General features: G+C 33.0%; 6 protein-coding genes across 7 annotated transcripts in view; 1 reads left to right on the top strand and 5 right to left on the bottom strand.

The window, feature by feature from the left end:
- LOC128397080 (Ca(2+)/calmodulin-responsive adenylate cyclase-like) overlaps positions 1 to 8402 on the bottom strand; it is a 36709-nt gene extending 28307 nt beyond the window's left edge. Inside the window, exons 1-2 of the mRNA XM_053357750.1 lie at positions 5566 to 8402; positions 5138 to 5421 (exon numbers count right to left, since the gene is read on the bottom strand). Coding sequence (XP_053213725.1) covers positions 5138 to 5421; positions 5566 to 7185 — 1904 coding nt within the window. The 5' untranslated portion in view covers positions 7186 to 8402. The remainder of the gene's footprint in view (positions 1 to 5137; positions 5422 to 5565) is intronic.
- Positions 8403 to 8764: 362 nt separating this feature from the next.
- Positions 8765 to 10229, bottom strand: LOC128397094 (phosphoribosyl pyrophosphate synthase-associated protein 2-like). The gene is made up of 2 exons (XM_053357771.1): positions 10041 to 10229; positions 8765 to 9910 (listed from the first exon to the last, which is right to left on the bottom strand). The coding sequence occupies exons 1-2, from the start codon at positions 10225 to 10227 to the stop codon at positions 9024 to 9026; spliced, it is 1074 nt and encodes a 357-aa protein (XP_053213746.1). The 5' UTR covers positions 10228 to 10229; the 3' UTR covers positions 8765 to 9023.
- Positions 10230 to 10331: 102 nt separating this feature from the next.
- LOC128397090 (minor histocompatibility antigen H13-like) lies at positions 10332 to 12365 on the top strand. 2 transcript variants are annotated; one of them, XM_053357767.1, is made up of 4 exons: positions 10332 to 10469; positions 10871 to 11489; positions 11562 to 11866; positions 11959 to 12365. In XM_053357767.1, exons 2-4 carry the CDS (start codon positions 10911 to 10913, stop codon positions 12242 to 12244), a joined length of 1170 nt encoding a protein of 389 aa, XP_053213742.1. In that variant the 5' UTR covers positions 10332 to 10469; positions 10871 to 10910; the 3' UTR covers positions 12245 to 12365. The 2 variants fall into 2 exon arrangements, with proteins under 2 accessions (XP_053213742.1, XP_053213741.1); XM_053357766.1 differs by lacking the exon at positions 10332 to 10469 and having other exon boundaries at positions 10623 to 11489.
- Positions 12366 to 12419: 54 nt separating this feature from the next.
- On the bottom strand, positions 12420 to 17263 carry LOC128397084 (osmotic avoidance abnormal protein 3-like). The gene is given in 7 exon segments (XM_053357758.1): positions 12420 to 12710; positions 12827 to 13330; positions 13550 to 13786; positions 13789 to 14625; positions 14716 to 15607; positions 15998 to 16153; positions 16229 to 17263. Coding segments are annotated over 7 exon segments (2730 nt in total). The 5' UTR covers positions 16304 to 17263; the 3' UTR covers positions 12420 to 12681.
- A 792-nt stretch (positions 17264 to 18055) lies between these two features.
- On the bottom strand, positions 18056 to 19749 carry LOC128396991 (poly(ADP-ribose) glycohydrolase-like). The gene is made up of 2 exons (XM_053357654.1): positions 19085 to 19749; positions 18056 to 19034 (listed from the first exon to the last, which is right to left on the bottom strand). The coding sequence occupies exons 1-2, from the start codon at positions 19648 to 19650 to the stop codon at positions 18095 to 18097; spliced, it is 1506 nt and encodes a 501-aa protein (XP_053213629.1). The 5' UTR covers positions 19651 to 19749; the 3' UTR covers positions 18056 to 18094.
- A 666-nt stretch (positions 19750 to 20415) lies between these two features.
- Positions 20416 to 21403, bottom strand: LOC128396992 (uncharacterized). The gene has a single exon (XM_053357655.1). The coding sequence runs from the start codon at positions 21386 to 21388 to the stop codon at positions 20456 to 20458; it is 933 nt and encodes a 310-aa protein (XP_053213630.1). The 5' UTR covers positions 21389 to 21403; the 3' UTR covers positions 20416 to 20455.
- Between the last annotated feature and the right edge of the window lie 629 nt (positions 21404 to 22032).

The raw sequence follows: 22032 nt of genomic DNA, 5'->3' as shown, positions 1-22032 counted from the left end.
TGAAGATGATGATTCCCAGTGAGAAGTTTCAACGAGTGGATACTTGAGTTAAGAAATTGATTGGATGAAATATTGTATCTCATTAGGAAAGTAGCTCTTCTTGTGATATAATATAGCTCGGAATTCACATTAATTTCAACTAAGCAGAAAAAGTTATCAAACAAAAGGATCCACATCATGGTTATGGTTAGCTAACTTTTGTCTAGTAACTTTGTTGATTATAACTGGAATGTAGTAACGATTAGTGCCTTGGTTTAAGAGGTGCAAGAGTGATGGAAGAGGGTGGAGATAGTGGGAGAGAGAGAGAGGAGGGAGATGAAGAGATTAGGGAATATAAAAAGGATAAGGAAATAGTGTGACCTTTACATCAAAATCAAAGGACTAGAGTGAGTGAGTGAGTCTTCGTAATGATAATCGATAGGGATAAGTCACATTGTTACAAGTGTCTCACCATATCGATCGTTGCTCTTCATCAGTAAACAGAGTGAAAAGGAGAGAGAGAGAGATGATGGTGATGGTGATGATAAAGAGGATGGAAAATGATGACGAAGAGAAAGATGAACAAGTTAACAGAAGCAAAAGATGGATAGAGAAAATTGTCAAGAAGGAATATTATTACATGGAAAATGCATGAGAAAATATCGCTCTTTTTTCCATAGCTGCATCATTGAGCCTTTTCAAGATTATCATGATAATCATTAAGCATCATCTTCTTATCTTCATTATTATTATCATCGTCATCAAGATGCTATTATATTATATTAACAAGGCCACATATATATAAGAAAAGGCCAAGGTTAATATTATTATCTTTAACTAATATATTTATGTGTGTTATTGATTATCATTTGTTGTTACTCTTACAATCGTCAATTCATTTTAAGATTAACTTCATCCCAAACGATAATATTAATTCAATAAATGTGAGATATTCATTGGGAGGAATCACAATTAAATTAATCGTATATTATATTAGTGAATCAATGTCAAGACCACATGATTTACCAAAGGGATGACTGATGGAACTTGTAACGATATCTTTCCTATGGAATCTCAATGATAATAACTAAGAGGAAAAAAACTGAATGAATAACAAACTAGATGAATACCATGTATCCATTAACCGATGGATTTATAGTCTAGTGAATTTTTTGCTTCCTCATTTTACCATAGATTTGATTGTTTTTGTACTTCAATTTTTTCTTCTCTATGTAATTCCAATCTCTTCATCTTGATTTATCTTCATTTTTTTCTCTTCATCATCATCATGCACATTTTGATGCTTTTTTTTACTTTTTTTTCGTCTTCGCATTTTCATTTTATTCTGATTAACATCTAACTTGTTTATTTCGTGTAGGTTTTGGGTTGATCAAATCTCCAATTCGATGGAAGATTTTTCTCTTTGTTGATTTTTTTTAACCAAATTGGTGAAAACAATTGTAATTAACTGATCAATTACAATTGACTTAAAACAGATTATTCTGGTGTGCAATAATTATAAAAGAGTCATGAGATTAGCCTCTGTAATTGTATTAGTTGAGCTACTTGCATAATTAATTGAAACAATGTAATGGTTACTATGGGACAGAGAGAGAGAGAGAGATTAGAGTCTCTGTGTTAATCTTTGCCTATCATTTTCACATACATATTGATAATTTATTTGTGTCTTTCTGGCCATGGAGCTTTAATGATGAGGATGAGGATGCGAAAAGCAGAAAATGAAAAAGGAAGATAAAAAGAGGCTAAAATTAGCAGTAACAGCGGATGAGGTTATTTTTTTCAATGTTATTGCCTTTGGTTGAAGGCATGGACTTAGCAAAAATCTGAGGATAATCAGGGCTAAAATGACGTAGACAAAATGATAATTATCATTTTGTAACTGTTTCTGGTTCTGCTTTATTTTCACCCAAACTAATAGATGAAAATAATTACTTTGATTATCTAGTAAATTTTACGGACTTTCCGTACATCTATTTGATGATTATTTTTTCTTGTTTCTCTTCACTAAACTTTTCATATAATCTCAATCTCGAGTCTTTAATCTTCTTTTTATCCTCATCCTTATCCTCCTCTTAGTTTACTTTGATTCTTGTTTTTTTTCACTCTTATCGTTTTCTCAATGGAATCTGATTCTGTTGGTTTCATCTCTGAAGATTTCAGATCAAATATGAAACTCGAACAGAGAGAGAGAGAGAAAGTACATAATTTTAACTGGAAAAGAAAAAGATAAAACCAAGATAGAACAAAACAAGTGGATGATTCTGGTGGTGGTGAAGAAGATGATAATGAAGTGGATGATAAGAAAAAGGAGGAGGGAAAAATATCAAGAAGAAAAAAGTTGTATTTTTCGAAAAAAGAAAGAAACAAGAATAGAATAAATAAGGTGTTAAGATTCATCGATTTGGTGCTGAAAAAAGAGGAAGAAGAGTAAGTTCTGAGGTAAGAAAAGAAAAAAAATCAGTGATGGAATAGTTAGAGAAACAACAAGATTGATGACTCTTTCAGTGATTCTGTATCAGTGTATCATGTCAGAGAATTCTGAATTCATTGAGTGTAGGATAAAGATGAGAAAAAAAGTGTTAGAAATGAGAGAAGATGAAATCGAGTATAAAGAGTGAAAATGAAGTAATATTCAAAAGTATTGAAAGGTAGAGAATTGATAAAGGTAAGAAGATGAAAACATGATGATGATGATAAAAAGGTAGTTACATGTAAATGGGTAAATATCGTTTTACAATAAGATTAACATGTATAATCTGAAGGGTAAACTACAGTTAAAATGATAAACAACAACAACAACAACAACAACATGAAATTATGATTTACATGATGAGTTAAAAATGATTGAATATTAAACCCAATTCATGGTGTTGAAGTAAATCAGCAAAATGATTGCTATTGATTGGAGATAATATTAGTTAATTGATTAACCATCTGGATTATATTGATAATTTAAATAAACAGAATTAATTAATAAAACAAAACACATTCAACAAATAATATACATTATTGAAAAGCTTAGGTGATAGCTAATTAACACACTAAAGGTGAAGTAATTTATTATTATTCATGATGAAATTTATCAAAGGAAATGATAAAAATCGTCATTAGCTAAGTTAATTATTTTCCATCAATTTTTACACTAAGATTGTAATATCCTGAATAATGATAATTAAAATAATAATTATCAATATCAATATAATATCGTTATGTATTTTTATCATAATTTTTCAGTCCTTGAGATGCAAATATAAACAATATATGTAACATGTTAAGTTCAGTGTAATATTTATGTATCATGAGATGACAAGTTCAGAATCAGAGATGAACATTTATCATGAAAAATGACGTAAACATGATTACTAATGTTGAATGTTATTATTATTATTATTTTTGAATATTTCTTATGATTTTAAGTAAAAATAACTGATACAATCTGATTAGGATGATATTATTTTTCAATCGTTCAACCAAATCGGTAAATCATTATGATATTTCAAGTGAGTATTCAAAATACTCAGGCAAAGTATATTATCATGGTGAAAGTTTTTTTTTTCTTTTCTCAAATAGAAATAGTATTTCCATTGAGAATTTGTGAAAATGTTACATGATAATGATGAACAAAGTGAAAAGTAAATTTCAATCTCTCTCGGTATGAAAAGTGGATTTTCAAAAAGTAAAGGGCATGGAAAAGTTCAGTTATTCAAAAATTGATCTACTCATTGAATGAAATTAATTCTTGAAAAGTTATAGCAAAAGTTTCATCACTATTTTCATTAAATGAAATCTATTAACCTTAAGGATATTTACTCTGAATTGAGTCATCATTAAAGTCACTATCATCAGATTGATCATCAGTAACATGAGTTACATCCTGATTATAATAATAATCATTAAATTATCATAGACTCTGGAAATTAGGTTCAAAGTTAAATCATTTTATTTAATGATAATTTTATCAACCGGACGGAAATCAATTGTGTACTTTGATAATGATAATGATGAAAATGGTGATAGTTATTAACGATAATGATGTTATTGATTAAACAAGAGTAAATAGGACACACAACACACATGAGACAAGTAACAAACTTGAGACAATTTAATGTCATCAACATTAAATCAATGTATAGATGGTTAATCATTTCAAGTTTCATTATCAAAGACAAATGAGTGAGATTAACTCAATCCGAATCCACTATTATCAAGTAAACAAAAAGGACTCAACCATTTGGATTATACAACCTTTTTCCACCTAACATCAGATTTGGCTTTAATGTTTAGAACTTTTTTCTCGATCAGAATTATATGATTCATAGAATCATGAAAAGAGGAACATGTATATGCATCTGAATTGCATTAAAGTGAAAGTTCATAAGTTGATGTTTCTTCATGCATTAATGTTATAAGAAGAAAATGTAAAAATTATCAGCGAAATTGTTATTTTCTTTGGAAATCTTATTTCCATGTTAGATCTTCTTATAAGAAAATTTTCATTCGAATAACAATTTTCTCGTATTTCTTTTTTTTTCTCACTTTCATTCTAATTTCTTTCTAACTCTGTAACTTTAGAATCAAGTTAATCCAAATCAGAAGATTTTCTCAGCCTCCCTTAACATATTATTATATATTAACATCCTCTTTATTTATCATCATCATCATCATCATCGTCATCATCATCAACTACTTTGCAGCCATTTAGATTTGCTGAATTTTTAAGGATCAGGTAAAACCTTTTCTCTCCTTCAATCTCACAAGTTTCAGAATGAATATAAATCCTACTCTGAAAACAGGGAACTGTCTCTTCATTTTCAAGATGAATTCCTGTTGTTCATTTGTACGTATATTTATATTTGCAATTTATTATTACCTTCAACCCCATCTCCTGAAAATCCACCCCCATTTCATGCATCCATGATTTTGGCAACCAAAGGACTGGAAGAAAAGGATTTACAAAATATACTCTCTTACAAACGTTCTCATCCTTTTCCTCTTTTCCCTCCCACTTTTCTTTCCTAAATCATTAATAACTTTCCTTTCTTTTGAAAACTAGGTAACATTTGAATGCGTGTTATTTGTACATAAATGTATGCGTATAAAAACTGGGCAAATGGTGACAATTAAATGGTAGACTTACCTGGGGAGGATGACAACTTGAACAGCGGTTAACATGATGAGAATTGCAAGTGCACATGATAGTGACATCCCGAATCCATGGTCTTTGTTTTCATGATATTGTCTCTCTTTTATTCTGTCTTTGAAACATAATGTAAACCAATTGACGTTTGTTGACTTTTCTCGGTCTACACTTCGAGCTTCGATTGCTTGAGATAGATATTTGTTAACACGATTGGTTGCCTGATGATGAGTTGCTGAGTGACGCTTTTTAAATGGTTTCCGGAGTTTATCTGTCATTTTTTGCTGTGCACAGGCAAAAAAGAAAAGAAAATTACAAGAAATTAGAAAGTTTTCGTTTCATGCTCATGATAATTTCTGACGAAGGTTGAATGATGATTTATTGTCTCTCTCTCTCTTTCATAACAGAAAATGAAAACAAATTGATACCTTTTTGTTGGATAATTGATCATCCAGAGTTGATTCATTTTGCATATTTCCTGATGATACCATAGCCATGTTTGAAAAGGGAACGTCAACATTGAATTTGATTGAATGAAGTAACTGAACAAGAACACTGGAAACATTTTTGAAAGACAACTTCCGACGGCTCGCAGTTCCAGCAAGATGGCGAACTTGAAGAGTGTTGAAAAGTAATGGTTTACGCCGTTGTTGCGATGGTACAATGAAATAAGTGACGACATTGTGTTTCCTTAAAGTTGGATTTCTATCTGATCCAGCAGCAGGTTCTACTTCATATTCATTGTGTAGACAATCATAAGTTGATTGGGTGATGTGAACTCTACCTGGTTCACCGGCGGCTTCCATTGCATTAGCTAGGGTAACATCGTTAGACCAAACATCGTATTGCCACTTTCTCAGGCCAATAACACCGCACAAAACTCTACCTGTGTGAATACCAACCCTCATGTTTAATTGTACGTCAGTTGCTTCAACAACCGATGCAATTGCATCGATCATATCTAGTCCCATTTCAACGGCACAATGAGCATGATCTGACCTTGGATCAGGTAAACCAGAAACACAATAATAACAATCTCCAAGAATTTTAATTCTTAAACAATGATTATCATTTGCTAGTTGATCGAAGCGTCCAAATAACTCGTTCAATAAACGGACAAGATCAGACGCATTACAATGTGATGCTAGAACAGTAAAACCAACAATATCAGCAAATAAAATGCTAACATTTTCATGCTTTTGAATGTAAATTTTATGAAATTGTCCAGATTCTTTGGGGGCCAAAATATCGGCTTTCATTTCCATGGCTACATGTTGAGGTAAAACACTAAGAAGTAACCTTTCCAATTTTTCATTCTCATCTTCCATCTCCAAACGAGCACTGATACAATTACGAGTGTTAAGAAAAGCCTTTCGTCCAGCATGTTCCATCAGGTGATTAACAAACAATCCAACCATATTAACACAGGTAAATATTAAACCATTAGCCCAAAGAGCTTGAATTTTATACTCGATAAATGTATTGGCCATCAGAATTACAATGACCATATGAACAGAAGGCAGTAAAATCCCAATTAGAACTGCGTATCGGGTTTTAATGGGTAACAAAGTGTAAACAATGAAAACAACTAGAACTATTTGCCAAACGCCTTCGGCAGCATTATGACCTCGATCCCACCAAGAATTACCTAACCAGGGATGTCGTAGTTTAATATCTATGGGTGCATAGAGAAGACAGAAGAGTAAACAAGCGGTGATAATTGTATAACAAACACTAATCAGATGATCATCTTCCATGGCTTTGGTGTGACTTAAAATGAACAAACCAACAAAGGTAATACACTGAAGAGCACAAAAGAAACCGATAACGGTAATTTTCTTGTAAAAGTAAAATTCAAGGATGGATAAAGTAAAGGTTAATAAAGAGAATAAAAGTAGAACACTTAGAATTGATGATTGATTGAGCTTAAAAATGTATCTCTGATAAAGTGATTCAAGTTCAGAGTTTTCAAAACGATCACGATTCAATAATCGGGAAAAGGCAACTTTACGGTGATTATTTGTCATTGCTTTCACTGAATGATCCATGGTGATTTATTGTCGATCCTGGATGAATCCTTTACTTTTCCTTTTATTCTTATTCCTTTGTCTTTTTTATGCTTGACTTTTTGATGAGTAGATCTTTATATACAATTTATATACTCCTTTTGTATGGTGTGTGTGTGTTTATTGCAGATTAAGATAGAAGAGTAATTATTATTATTGCGAAGTGTTGCAAGTAGATAATTTACCGAATAATTGATGCTTTTGTTCCAAGTTCCAACAATTAAACAGTAGTAAAAAGAATAACAGGGAAAAGAGGCAAAAATCACGATGAAAGATGATGAAGATTATGATGAAGGGCAGAATAAAGTGATTGGAAATTATTTCTTCTTGGTGGTGAATTGAAATTTCTTTGTTTTGGTTTTTTGTTTGTCTGTTCTCTTCACCTTCTTCTTTCTTATGGTAGAGATGAGGAAGATTCAAAATAAAGAGAAAAATAATAATACAACAGAAAATAATCAACACTTCACTTGAAGAATAATAATGTAATTTTGCCAATTAAAGTTGACAATGGAAAACAAGAGGGAAAAGGCTTTGGTTCACTTTCCATTAAATTGTAAACTTGTAACATTGTTTCTACTCCTTGGATTTGATTCTCAATAAGTAATTGAGAAGTTTAAATTGACCAGCATGTTAATTATTCGAGTGAAAAATTAGATTAGAAATTTGTTATCACCAAGATGAGGGTAAATTGAAGATGAAGAAAAGATCACAAGAAATTGAGGTACACAAAGAGAGCAGGATGAAAGAGAAGAGAAGAGAGAGAAAGTGACTGTGTGAGTGAGTGAGTGAGAGAGGGAAGAGAAAACCCAAATTGAGATGATGGGCTAACCTTAACCAAAAAAGGAGAAACTACAAGAGATGATAGACAGACAGGCAGACACAGAGAAAGAGACACAAAGTAAGAAGCAGAGAGAGAGAAAAGGATGATGATGATGAGAAGGAGAAAAGAGATGAAGAGAAAGAAGATAAAATGTGAGCGTTGATAAGAAACGAAAATTAAAGTTCACACCAAGGTAGAAGAATGTAAATTGTAACAATCAAAAAGAGTAGAAAAATAATTGTTCATGTTGATTTATGTTGAGAGAGAATTTCATTGAGAGAGAGAACATGTTTCATTAGAATTGGAAGTTGAGAGAGAAAGTAAAAGAAAACTGATCACTTGTTATGTTGTTGTTGTTCTGATGAAGAAAAAGATGATTTTGTTTTGATAAAAGAAAAGGAAAAGATGATAAGTTGATGATAGAAATTCAAGTTTATCTTCTTGCGCATTTTTCGTATCTCAATTTTGTTCTATTCTTTTTCCATTCGTAATTAGTTAACTTTCCCTTAGAATTTTCGGTTGCTAGGCAACGAAGAGAATTTAATTCAATTGAATTAAATTAATTCTATTGATTGTTTTTCGAAGATCAAATTGATCGTTGGTTAACTTTTTCGCAATTAAATTCTGAACAATTTGATGAAATTTCGATCGTATTTTGTGTTTTCATAAATTTTGTGAGAATTTTGATTTAGTTTTTGTTTGTTTTTTGTTGTTCGTTTATTGGAAAATGTTTGGAGTCAATTTTGTTTTTCTTGGTCTTTTCGTGGTTAATTTTATTTTGAATAACGAAATTGTTTTGTTTGGAAAAAGAGAAAAGAGGGAGACAAGATCTTTTGGTAATTTAATTGTGATTGAAATTACAAGTAACATGGTTTCCGATTAATATGAATCGAGGTCCGATTGAAATCGCTTTTTGTTAGTTTGTTTGTTTTTTTTTTGATTGATTGATTGATTGATTGAAATATTTAACCCATTGGTTGGTTACAACAGGAGTAACAAGTTAATCTTCAAGGGTAACATTTCGGAATAAGTATGACATTGATTCCTTATTGTGAATTCTTCTAATGGCTTCAGCAAGAAGAGCTGAAATGTCAACAGTCTTAATCTTACGACATTGCATCTTTTGTATCTCATGTGGAACTGTGTTTGTGACAACAACCTCATCAATGGGCGAATCTTCAATTAATTTTGGTGCATCACTTGATAGAATACCATGTGAGGCTAGAACATATATTCTAGTTGCTCCCTTTTCTCTTAAACATTCAGCAGCAGCAACATAAGAGACAACATCATCAATCATATCTTCAACCATGATAGCGATTCGTCCAGAAACATCACCAACTACGGTCATCGGTGGTTTCTCTTTAGAAGCCAAAGCCGGCATAATATCGAGACCAGGATCTAATGGTTTGGGTGCAGGTTCCACAGTGGGTGGTGAATATCTTCCATCAACTTCATCGGATTCAGCGGTTTTCTGTGGTTCACCATGAAGAACAGCAATTCCCAGACGAAGACGTTCAGCATATGATGTAGCCTTTTTGGCTGATCCTGGATCTTTAGCCACTATCACAGCATTTTTATAATCAGGAATAGAATCTTGAATGTATTGTAAAAGAAAGGGTGAAGCTCGTAAATTATCAACAGGAATATCAAAGAAACCCTGAACCTCTTTCTGATGAAGATCAATTGTTATCAATTGGGTGAATCCTGCTTTACATATCATTTTGGCTAACAATTTGGTAACAATACAACCACGTTTCTTCATTTTACTCTGTTTAGAATAAGGTAAATAAGGAATTACACCAACAATATTCTTAGCTGATGATGTTTTACACGCATAGGCCATGATAAGAAGCTCCATTATATTATTGTTTACATCTTTGGTACCTATGGATTTAAACACAAGGAGGGAAAAATGTGAGATGAAAAAAGTGAAAATGGCAAATCCCAAATCGAATAGAAAAAGGTAATTTAATCTATTTATCATAATCAACCATTAATATTAATCATTTTTTACCTGTTTGAATAATGTAAATATCACGACCTCGGACACTATCAGTGATATCAACTAAAGTCTCTCTATTTGATGTATGGTAAACAGAACAATTATTTAATTTAACATTCAATCTGGCAGCAATTTTCTGAGAAAAATCTGGATGACTATTACCAGAAAGTAGAACAAAATCAGGATTTGATCGAGACATAATTAATAATTTAAATTGTAAGTAAATAAAAACACTAATATTTTCCTCTCACTTTTTAATCATCAAAAAGACAAGAAAACAACAAACCCACAAGAAGAGCAACAGTGGCGACCACCTTGACTTTTCCTTCAATTGTTTACATAATTTAAATTGCCCAAAGGAAAATAACAATTCACTTCTCACTGTTAATCTATTGAGAAGAAGTAAAAAGATTAAATCAACAGAAATTAATCTAATTGTTCGTAAGTTAAACAAAAAGTGATCCAAGGAAAAATAATTGTTCCGATCAAATTGTGATAACAATTTAAGTTTCAATTTTCTTGCGCTTTTTTTAAATCTTTTTCTCCGTAATTAGTTGATCTTCCCTTTTTTTGCTTAGCAACTGAGTCGCTATGTGGACGTTGCATAAGTTTAATTTGCTTTTCTTTTTAATTCTCATGTTGTGATCACAATTAACTAATCCACATCATTAATGAATTAGTGAACTAATTGACAAATCATATTCTTTTCTTTCGGAGTCTTTTTCTTTTAACTGTCTCTGTGTCTTTTGTGTCTTTTGTTTCATTTTTTTCTTCTTTTGTTTCTTCTCAGTATTTTTGGTTCATTTTCCCTTTCTAATCTCCCTTTTTCTCTTTTTTTTTAGTACAACATATTTATTCAACTTTTTGGTCAACTAATCAATCATGGATTATCTTAGTAGTTATTATAAAGATTTCATCATTTCACAAGCTTCCAATGATTCGGTAACTGGTGCTGGTTCTGCTGCTAGTAAATTCAAAGCTACAACTGAGGGAAGAACCGTTGCTTATGTGTCACTTGTTGTAATGGCTGTTTTACCCATTTTCTATGGTTCTTTTCGATCAATTAAATTCCACCAGAAGCAGAAAAAAGCTTATGAAGAAACGGGTATCCGACCGGATATTATGTCCAAAAAAGACGCTATGACTTTTCCAATTATTGCCTCTGGTACTCTTGGTGGTCTCTATTTGGTTATAACCATTTTCTCAAAGGAATATGTTAACTATCTTCTCAGTATTTATTTCTTTTCTCTTGGAATTATTGCTTTGACAACCTTACTGATGCCCATTTTTAACAAAATTCTCGATGGTCCAGTAGGAAAGATTGATTATCATCTTACTTTCACAAAGAAGGAAAAAACTGACAAGAAACCGTTAGATTTAATTGACTTCCAATTTAACACTCTCGACATTTTTGCTTTCATTGTTTCCAGTATTATCGGTGTCTGGTATTTCATGAAAAAGGTAACTAACACACTTTTCCAATTCAACAATTAATAGTTTGATCATTAATCTTTCTTTTTTTTCCTCTATCAGCATTGGCTTGCAAACAATTTGTTCGGAATTGCTTTTGCTTGCAGTGGAATTGAGCTTCTCTCATTGAACAAAATCGGAAACGGTTGCATCCTATTGATTGGTCTTTTCTTCTATGACGTTTTCTGGGTCTTTGGAACTGATGTTATGGTCACCGTAGCTCAATCTTTCGAAGCTCCAATCAAACTCATGTTCCCTCAAGATTTTATTGAGGCCGGTTTTCTTGGAAAACATTTCGCAATGCTTGGTCTCGGTGATATCGTTGTTCCCGGTATCTTTATTGCTCTTCTGTTGCGATTTGATGTCAGGTTAGAAAAATCATTCATCCCTCTCAATCAATTGTCTTCTTGATTTGATAATCATGATTCAAATCTTATTGTTCATTTTTTTCTGTCTACAGTCTTAAAAGAAAAGGTTCAAAGCTTTACTTCTGGACAGCCTTCATCGCCTACATTTTAGGTTTGATCTTGACCATCGTCGTGATGACAGTTTACAATCATGCCCAGCCCGCTCTTCTGTACCTCGTACCCGCCTGTGTCCTCAGTCCATTAGCGGTTGCCCTAATCAAGGGAGATCTCAAATCAATGTTCACCTATCAAGATCACGCTGAAGAGGAGGAAAAGAAAGTCAAAGAGAGCGGAAAAAAATCCTCAAAAACCAATTCTAAAGACAAAAAGGACAGTTAATCAACTAAACAAAGAATTATTATTTTTACCATTGGATTTATGGGTTACGTCTATTTAATTAAATTAACATCTACCATCAAAAAAATGTTAATTTATTGATGTATGATCTTTGAACAAATAATTTCATGAGAATTATTTTTTCCCCGGGTAAATTACACATAAATCTACTCAAACTATCCAAACAATCAAATTGTCTCTTGTTTGTGGTTTAAAAATGTAAAATCATTTTCTTTTTCAATCAGTATTTATTAGCAACAATCATTTATTAATGATTGTTAAAAATATTGATACAATTGTTCAAAATAATATAAATTGTTTAGGGTGAATTGGGAACTAATTATGGATAACAGGTAACAAATTAGTAGTTAATTCAGCAAACAGTCTTTAAAATATCAATAGATTAACGATAATTTAATCTGCTAATTGTTGCCCAATTTTCACATCATTGAAATTCCGTTGATTTGATCTGAATTTATTGATCAGATAGAAAGGAGGATAGAAAAAAAGAAAAATCAATAATTAGCTTTAATGGAAAAATAGATCAATATGATGGAATAATTTCGCAACAATTAACTAATTTACCTTCTTTTCTTTCCACTCTAATTGATTGTAATCTAAATGGACGCCTTGGTAATTCACCAGCACTTAAAGATCCACCATTGGAAAAATCGTCTTCTTTGCCATTACGAGTGGACGGAAGTGATTTACTTAATTGTCGAATCGGCGGATTAATATTAACATTTGTACTCACCACAGAAGAAACCGTTTTCTTAATTGTTGCATGATTATTTAATGGTGATGATGTTAATATCGTCGGTGGTGATAACATGGGAGAGTTCAGAAATGTTACTGGTGATTGTTGATCGTTAATCGTGACGGGTGATGAAGATAAAGGCGAAGATGATTGTTGATGATTAAATGAAGTAGTAACTGATTTACCAAAATTACCAATCGGTTTTAAACCATTTGATAAATTTTCTTGACTATTGCTAATCAAGTTTCCATTTGATAGATTGTTAACTGAATTCGATTGTGATAGTAAACCAGTTAATCGATTTGGCCTGATTCCATTGAGAACTCCGGTGACTGTGAAACTAATATTTGTAAGAAAAAATTTCTATCCCAAGACAACAAAGCGAAAGTGAATACGAACAAAACAAAATAACGAAAAAAAGAAGCAAAATCCATGCAATTAAAAGCCAATTAAACGACAAATTGTGACTAATTAAAGAGAAACAAAGACAATTGAAGCGAAAGAAAAGAGAAAATGAAAAAGCGAAAATTAGAAAAGAAACTGAAACTTACGATTTGTCGCTTTTCGAACATTATTCAACAATTCTTCTCTTCGTTTGGGCTTAAAATAATTCGCGGCGATATTTTCTTCAGCTCCTTGTTCGAGTTTTTGTAACAATCGAAAATCTGAAAGAGATTCTTTCTCTTCGTCGATTATATCGTCAACATTATTCGAAGAGAAACTTCGACCTGGTGAAGTTGACCGAGAGAAAAGCGGCTTCTCTCGACCGCCTGGCTGAATTCTCCCGGACCTAATGTACCACCGATAAGTCCTGGCGTCGATCCCGGTGGCGGGGGAAGTTTAGTTCGAACGATATAACAATCGGGTAACCGCCATTTCTGAAGATCTTCATCCCAAACACTTTCGCTTTTTACTTTCTCGATGTTGGCATAGTTACAGTCCTTTCGAACGGCGGGTTGAATTTTATCCAACAATTGAGAAAACAATTTGATCTGCTGATCCTGTCGGCGAATTGTCTCCAAATAGTCTGTCCGTTCCGTTTCGAATTCACCTTGTAAATCTTTTACTTCACTTTCGAGCGTTGAAATTTTCCTCTTCGCCCGTTTCAGTAGAGCGGTTCGAGCTCTAAGCTCTTCCGTTATATCACCATAAGCTTTGAGCAACAGTTGATCATCGTCGTCGACCTTTTTAAGAGCGTCCGAAATGGCCATCATTCGTCTTTCGGCTATCTTTTTCCTCTTCGTTCGTTTCTCTTTCAATTCCGGATCATTGGCCTTCTCACCGCCGACCATTCGTTCCTGCAAGGCCTGAATCCTCTCTAACGTTTCCGCTTGAATTTGTGCGATGTTACCTCTTTCTCGATCCAGGTCAGAGACCGGTGAGACCATTGGTCCATTCATTTCAAGTGGAACATCATCAATCAGGTCACCCGTTTCTCCGTTAATTGTCCCACGATTTTGCTCTTCGGCCATTCTCGATTCCATCGTTTCTTTCAATTTGTTCATATCGTTTTTTAGTTGAGCGTTTCTTTCCTGTTCCTCTTTGTGTTTCTCAACCAATTCTTGCATCTTCAGGTCATATTCATGTTTCATCTTATCGAGTAATTCATTATCGATTACATTAGAACCTATGAGATGTTTGAAAAAGAAAACACAAACAAATCATTTCGATTATTGATCGAATATCATTTCAAATGAACAATTAATTATCTGCTTACTTATTTCCGAAACTGAGGATGTCGATAAGAGAGACTTGAGTCTTTGGATTTCGTCCTGGTATTGGCGTAACAAAGCATCTTTTGGATCTTCGTTAATTGTTGGTTTATTTTGAATGTTCTTGGCACGATTAGCATATCTCAATGTACTTAAGGTTTCGTCGTAATTATTGTCCGCTGGTGAGAGACAGGCGACCATCAGAGTCTTTGTATTACCTCCCAGCGAATCTTGAAGTAATCGGGTTAATTTGGAATCTCGGTAAGGAATATGTTTACATTTACCATCGACCAGCGCCGAGATGACATTACCTAAAGCCGATAGAGATAAATTGATCTTGGTCGCTTCTTTCAATCGATCACCAGTGGCTCCCGTTTTGGCCTGTCTTTCGCTTCCAGCTAAATCGACTAGATTCAATTTTCCTTTTCGAATGGTTGAATCAAATTCGGCCATTTCTCCGGTCTCCATCCGTTCCAATTGTACACTAAATATTGAATGAGATCGAGAGGAATCGGCATTCATAAGAGTCGCACCAACGGAACGATTTTTCCACCCCAATTCCATCAATTGTTCACATTGTCTCACATCGTGAACCGGGTGACAAGATAATCCTTGGACAAATACACCCGAATCTGGGGCTTCTTTTAGGTCCAACTTTTTCTTTGAATCAACACCAAGAAGATCACGAATCTCTTCATTATAAATCTCAAGATATGAAGCATGAACCAAGAATTTTGTATGATCGGTCGCCGAAATGGCCTCAAAGATATGTTCAAACGCTCTTGGTATTATTCCCTTCTGACTCGAAGGCGTCGTAATCCCTTGCATGGTAAATGATTTACCACAACCAGTTTGTCCATAAGCGAATACAGTCCCATTATAACCTTCGGTAACACTCTAAGGGCACAAAAGAATCAATTTTAATTACAAACAATTAACTATTCACAGTCAACTTGAAATAACTTAATCACTTATTAGAATATATGAAAAAAAAACTTTCAGATTTCGTGTTTACTATTTCATGATTAATATGCTTGTTGAATTTACGTCATTTCAAATGTAAAACATTTAACTGGATTAATTAACATTCGGAAATCTATTAACTCAATTTAGTTTCAAATAATCGATAAGAAATTAGATCTATTGTAATAATGGTTATATTTTATTAGCTGAACTAATTAAGTGTAGATTGAATTTTAAATAGTCTATGGTGTTTGGAATCTATTGATTTGGATTAATTGGAAAGGGTGATTAGAGTGATTAAGATTAACTGAGTTAATTACTCACCTCAACGATTGGAAATACAATTTCATTGTAAATTTGTTCAGTTGTTGAATCAATAAAATAAGCGCCATCAAAGGTAAACGGCTTGGGAAGGGCTTCGGGATCATTGGGATTGATTATACTACATTGGGCCAATGAGGGATTCATTTGGACAATTATCTGGATTAAGAATGGGAGATTAATTGGTTAGAATGAGAGAGAGAGAGAAATCAATCGTAACAATTAGTTAATTACCTTGCATTTTAAGTCTTTTTCCCTCTGATTTAGAGGTCGACATCGGACAATTACTTTGACAGATTCTGAAGACATGATTCATTTCTGAAGGTCTTCAGTTGGACACATTAAGATGTAAAAGATTATAAAACGAATTAAGTTAATTTGAGATAATCAACAAATGGATTAACACTTTCACCCTCTGTGGACACAAATCACAGGCAGATAATCAATCATGATTGTTTACCAGCGATAATCCAATTATTTCCTGGTTGAAATTGGCAAAGAAAGACAAATGTCCAAACAATAAACAGTTATGATCAACAATTGAAATGGTCAATAGGAACAAAAGTGACCAATCAACAAATTGATATAATCAGATGACCAGTGAGATGATTAAACTCTTCGGGAGGAAGATGAGAAAAGGATAATGATAATGGTTTAGAAAATTGATAAAAAAGAATAAGAAAAACAAGAGAATTAACAATTAGAGTTGATTGATTGATCGAAAATAGAAATCAAAGCAACAGGGAAAAGGAAACAATCTATTAACCCAGAATATTCTGGTGACACCCGAAGATTAACTGGAACAACAGTCGAAAGACAAGATTTAGTTGAAGAAAAGAATAAAATTAAATCACATAGACACAATTAAAGAATTGATGAAACAATTAACTCAGAGAAAAGAATAAGAAAACAAAGATCAACACTGAGAATAGAAAACAAAGAGAAATTGTTGGCGAAAATAATTGAATTGGATCATTTGATTGGACGATGACAATTAACTGATTGTTCTGGTCGATTGTGAGTTGAACAATTTAAATTCTTTAATTTGTAACAATTAGTAAAAAGAATCAATCTTACCTTTAACATGGATCATTTGGTTAGAATTATTTTCTTCACCTTTTCTATTCCAATTCTATTCGTTGCTAATAGTTACTTAATTTCTCTTCCAAGGTTTTTTCGTTTTCTTTTTTCTTTTTTCTTTTCTCTTCCATCGATCAGGTAACATTATCATCATGATCATCATGGAGAAATAATAATAATAATAGTTCGTGAATCGAAATAATCAGAGAAAAATTGGAAATGGAGAATCAGATTGATGAGAAAAAACAAATTCTTTCTGTAAATGTTCATCTTTTCGCCTTAATTGTCACTCTTGTGATTCTGTTGATTAACTTATTATCATTCTAATTGTTTAATTAGCCTCTTTTACCTTATAATTGTTGATACTTTGTGAGCTTCATCGCCTCAGGGTATTTGATTAATTACCTAATTGTAACCAATTCAGTCAATCTCTTAACTGTTAACATTCAAATTGGATTGAAAAGTTTTTCATTTTTATGATTATCTCTTAATTGTTTTGATTGTTATTGTAAAAGAATGAGTTTTTTTAATTTCAATTAAAATCGATTAAAAAATATTTCTACTGATTCGATAAATTGTCAAGGTTAAAACTACAACTATGATCATTAACGATTATTAATATTTTACAATTTATTGATTGCTGGTATTTAGTTTCAATGATCATCATCAAAGATTGATGAAGTCTCTTAATGATTAAGGTAAAAACCTTAATTAGATTAAAAAAGTTACCATTTAGATTAAGATTAAGAGTTAAGATTTAGATTAATAAAGATATTATTATAATGGTTGATAAACAACAATTCACTCTAACAATTTAGATTAATTAGATTCAGTGATCAGTTAGCAATTCAAATTGATTAGTTAATTTTGAGAGATCATTTTTTGAAAACAACAATCGGTTAATCACCTCATTTCATGACCTGAATTGTGTAATTATCAGGGTAATTGTATAAAGTTAAATCAATTGGAACAAACAAAAACTAATTGTTATGGTTAATTTTAATTGATCAAATTACAAATTTAATTGTTTTGTATTTTTTTCCCAATGAATTCAAATACACTAATTGTTGTTGGCCCTGTTCTGGTTTGTTTGTTAAACGGAGGCAGAGATTCAATATATTGTCCATATTCAATAAGATAATTGTACAATTGACCAGTGGTCAGTTTCTTAGCTTCGAGTTGAGAGATAGTGTCTTTCATATTTGCTAATCGGCGATCACCAAAAGTGAAGTAAACAACATCTCGAAGGGCCATCGATGCGGCGATCCACTGGATTAAGCATTTCACCTGAGGGTCGCCTCGATAAACACCACAGCCCCAATTTCCCGTTGCGACAGCACATCGATTGGACTCTTGAATTTCCTCAGTTTCCATGAAACCAGTGAAAGATTTAACTAGTTCTCTGTCGATAAACTTTTTCGAATATTGAGTTTGAACCTTATCAACAGCGAAATAAAGAGCGTCCATAGCCATGATTCTAGTGTACCGACGACCCCACGAGTCTACTGGTGTTGAATCGTTAAAATCGCCTGCGAATTTAAAAGTATCAGAATATCCTGAATAATTGTTGAATTGTTCAGTGCCGATGATAACGACTGCCTCATTGTCCAACATTTTCTCAGTAAAAAGCATCGAAACGATTAATTCGGGATTGATTACAAATCGAACCTCTTCTTGAACCATTCCATAAGTGAGCGTTTTACCACCGATCAATTTATGAGCGAAATCCACTTGAAGCATTCCCCGTCCATCGTGTTCAATTGTCCCGTTTGGACTAACAACCAACTTTTTCAAACATTTCGCCGATCTTGACCAGTTAGGAGTTCGTTCTGGGGCCAAATATTGTCGTCGAAAGGTAACCGTTCCCCTCGGTGGGTTAATCGCAACTCGATGAAAATAATTTAGGATACATTTCAACTTTTCGGCTTTGCGTTTGACGGAAGACGAACCTGAAAACAGCCTAGAGATTGAACGTTAATATGTTTCGTTAGACGTTTGGATAGAACTTACTCTTGAAATGTGAAATGATTCAATTTGGAATTGGTTGGTTTGGTAAATGTACCAAGGAAACAATTAGCAAGAATCGATACTAATTGTTGTTGATTGAAAAACAAAGAATGATTAACTTTCTGTTTAAGAAGTGGAATCGGCTTCACAATCAAATCAGTTAATTTCAAGGTTGATGATAAAATGAAAGGTAAAGTTACATCATAAAATTGAGTCTTCTCGTTGAAATTCATTTGATCAATCACTTGATTAAGGATATTGAGTGAACATTTTTCCAATGAAGGGTTAATTGACTTAAGCAATTCGCCTAATTGCTCAAAGCTTTTGATACCATTTCCATTTAGAGTTGAATTTAACAGATCAACTATTCGATTCCATTGAGATTTCTGATCGAAAGGCATTTGAACATAATCACTTGATGGGCGTAAAAGTGGATTTGATTGATCTGATTTAACTTTTTTCGGTTGATTGTCATCGGATGTCCATGGTAATTGATAGAAAATTGTCTTATCTGGACCAGGCTTTAATTCACCTAATGGTTCACAACAATCAGGCTCTTTGTTGATCATGATAATCAACTTAATTTAACAAAAATCACTCGCAGAAACAAACAATTTAAACAGTTGTAACGATGAAACTTAATCAACTATTAATAGTCAATGTTTACAATCCCGGTAAGCAATTTAATTAGATAAATTAGTATTGCCATCTAGAGGTTGATATGTGAGCATTTTAATTATGGTGCTCGATTTAATACAATAATTAAGCAACCAATTTATTTTAGCCACTCTGATAATCGGTGTACTGGCTAATGGTCATTCGACCCTTGAATTTCAAGGTTAATGGTTTGAAATCGCTGCTTACAGGCGGCTAATTAAAACTTCGTTCACTTTGGTATCTAACGTATGGATAGTAAATTTGGTTATCAGAACTTTTCTCGAACACTTTTACTATGTAGATTAATGAACGAATGGGTAATTTACCTTCTCTTTCGGACTCTTTGAGCATCTTCGTGCAAGCAACGATCAACAGAATAACCGAAATGTGAAAGAGATCGAGGAATTTTGTAATTCAATGGTTCCTTTGGGAGATTAATAGGAAATGTGTGCATGAGGATAAGGATGAGAATTCTCCTGATAATGAACAGGAACTTGAGGTTCTCGACAAAGAGGAATTGAAAGTTGATGATTTCCCGTACCCGGAGATTAGACTATATGTCAAAAATAAATCCATGGACCCATTTCATGTAATCAGTTAATTACCTTTGTTCCTAAGTGTGTAATTAGTATCTGGGTAGTTGTATTAACATAAAGCTAAATCACTTGGAACAAAAATTAATTGTTTTGGTTAATTTTAATTTATCAAATTACAGATTCAATTGTTTTGTATTTTTTCCCTGATGAATTCAAAGACACTGACTGTAGTTAATCTTATTGAATGCAGAGATTCAATATATTGTCCATATTCAATAAGATAATTGTACAATTGACCAGTGGTCAGTTTCTTAGCTTCGAGTTGAGAGATAGTGTCTTTCATATTTGATAATCGGCGATCACTAAAAGTGATGTAAACAACATCTCGAAGGGCCATCGATGCGGCGATCCACTGGATTAAGCATTTCAATTTAGGATCACCTCGAAAAACACCACAGCCCCAATTTCCCGTTGCGACAGCACATCGATTGGACTCTTGAATGTCCTCAGTTTCCATGAAACCAGTGAAAGATTTAACTAGTTCTCTATCGATAAACTTTTTCGAATATTGATCTTGAATCAAATCATCGTAACCGAAATTAATAGCGTCTATCGCTACAACTCTAGTGTACCGACGCCCCCATGAGTCCATTGGTGTTGTATCATTAAAATCGCCTGCGAATTTAAAAGTATCAGAGTATCCTGAATAGCTGTTAAATCGTTCAGCGCCGATGATAACGACTGCCTCATTGTCCAACATTTTCTCAGTAAAAAGCATCGAAACAATTAACTCGGGATTGATCGCAAATCGAATCTCTTCTTGGAGCATTCCATAAGTAAGCGTTAAACCACCGATATATTCATCAGCGAAATCAACTTGAAGCATTCCCCGTCCATCGTTTTCAATTGTCCCATTTGGACAAACGATAAACTTTTTCAAAGTCTTCGCTGAACTTGACCAATCAGGAGTTCGTTCTGGGGCCAAATATTGTCGTCGAAAGGTAACCGTTCCCCTCGGTGGGTTAATCGCAACTCGATGAAAATAGTTCAAGATACATTTCAACTTTTCGGCTTGAAATTTATACGCTGACCGACCTGAAAATAAACTGAACATTGAATGTTAATATGTTTCGTTAGACATTAGGATAAAACTTACTCTTGAAATGAAATGATTCAATTGGAATTGGCTGGTTTGTCAAATGTACCAAGGAAACAATTAGCAAGAATCGATACTAATTGTTGTTGATTGAAAAACAACGAATGATTAACTTTCTGTTTAAGAAGTGGAATCGGCTTCACAATCAAATCAGTTAATTTCAAGGTTGATGATAAAATGAAAGGTAAAGTTACATCATAAAATTGAGTCTTCTCATTGAAATTCATCTTATCAATCACCTTTTTGAGGAAATTGAGTGAACAATTTTCCAATGAAGGGTTAATTGACTTAAGCAATTCGCCTAATTGCTCAAAGCTTTTGATACCATTTCCATTTAGAGTTGAATTTAACAGATCAACTATTCGAGTCCATTGAGATTTCTGATCGAAAGGCATTTGAACATAATCACTTGATGGGCGTAAAAGTGGATTTGATTGATCTGATTTAACTTTTTTCGGTTGATTATCATCGGATGTCCATGGTAATTGATAGAAAATTGTCTTATCTAGACCAGGCTTTAATTCACCCAATGGTTCACAACAATCAGGCTCTTTGTTGATCATGATAACCAACTTAATTTAACAAAAATCACTCACAGAAAC

The sequence above is a fragment of the Panonychus citri genome, unplaced genomic scaffold (genome assembly GCF_014898815.1).
Source record: "Panonychus citri isolate SS breed McGregor unplaced genomic scaffold, ASM1489881v1 Contig00028, whole genome shotgun sequence".
NCBI classification, from domain to species: Eukaryota; Metazoa; Arthropoda; class Arachnida; order Trombidiformes; family Tetranychidae; genus Panonychus; species Panonychus citri.
The sequence above is the reverse complement of the archived record's forward strand: the minus strand, read 5'-3'. Positions and strand labels throughout refer to the sequence as shown.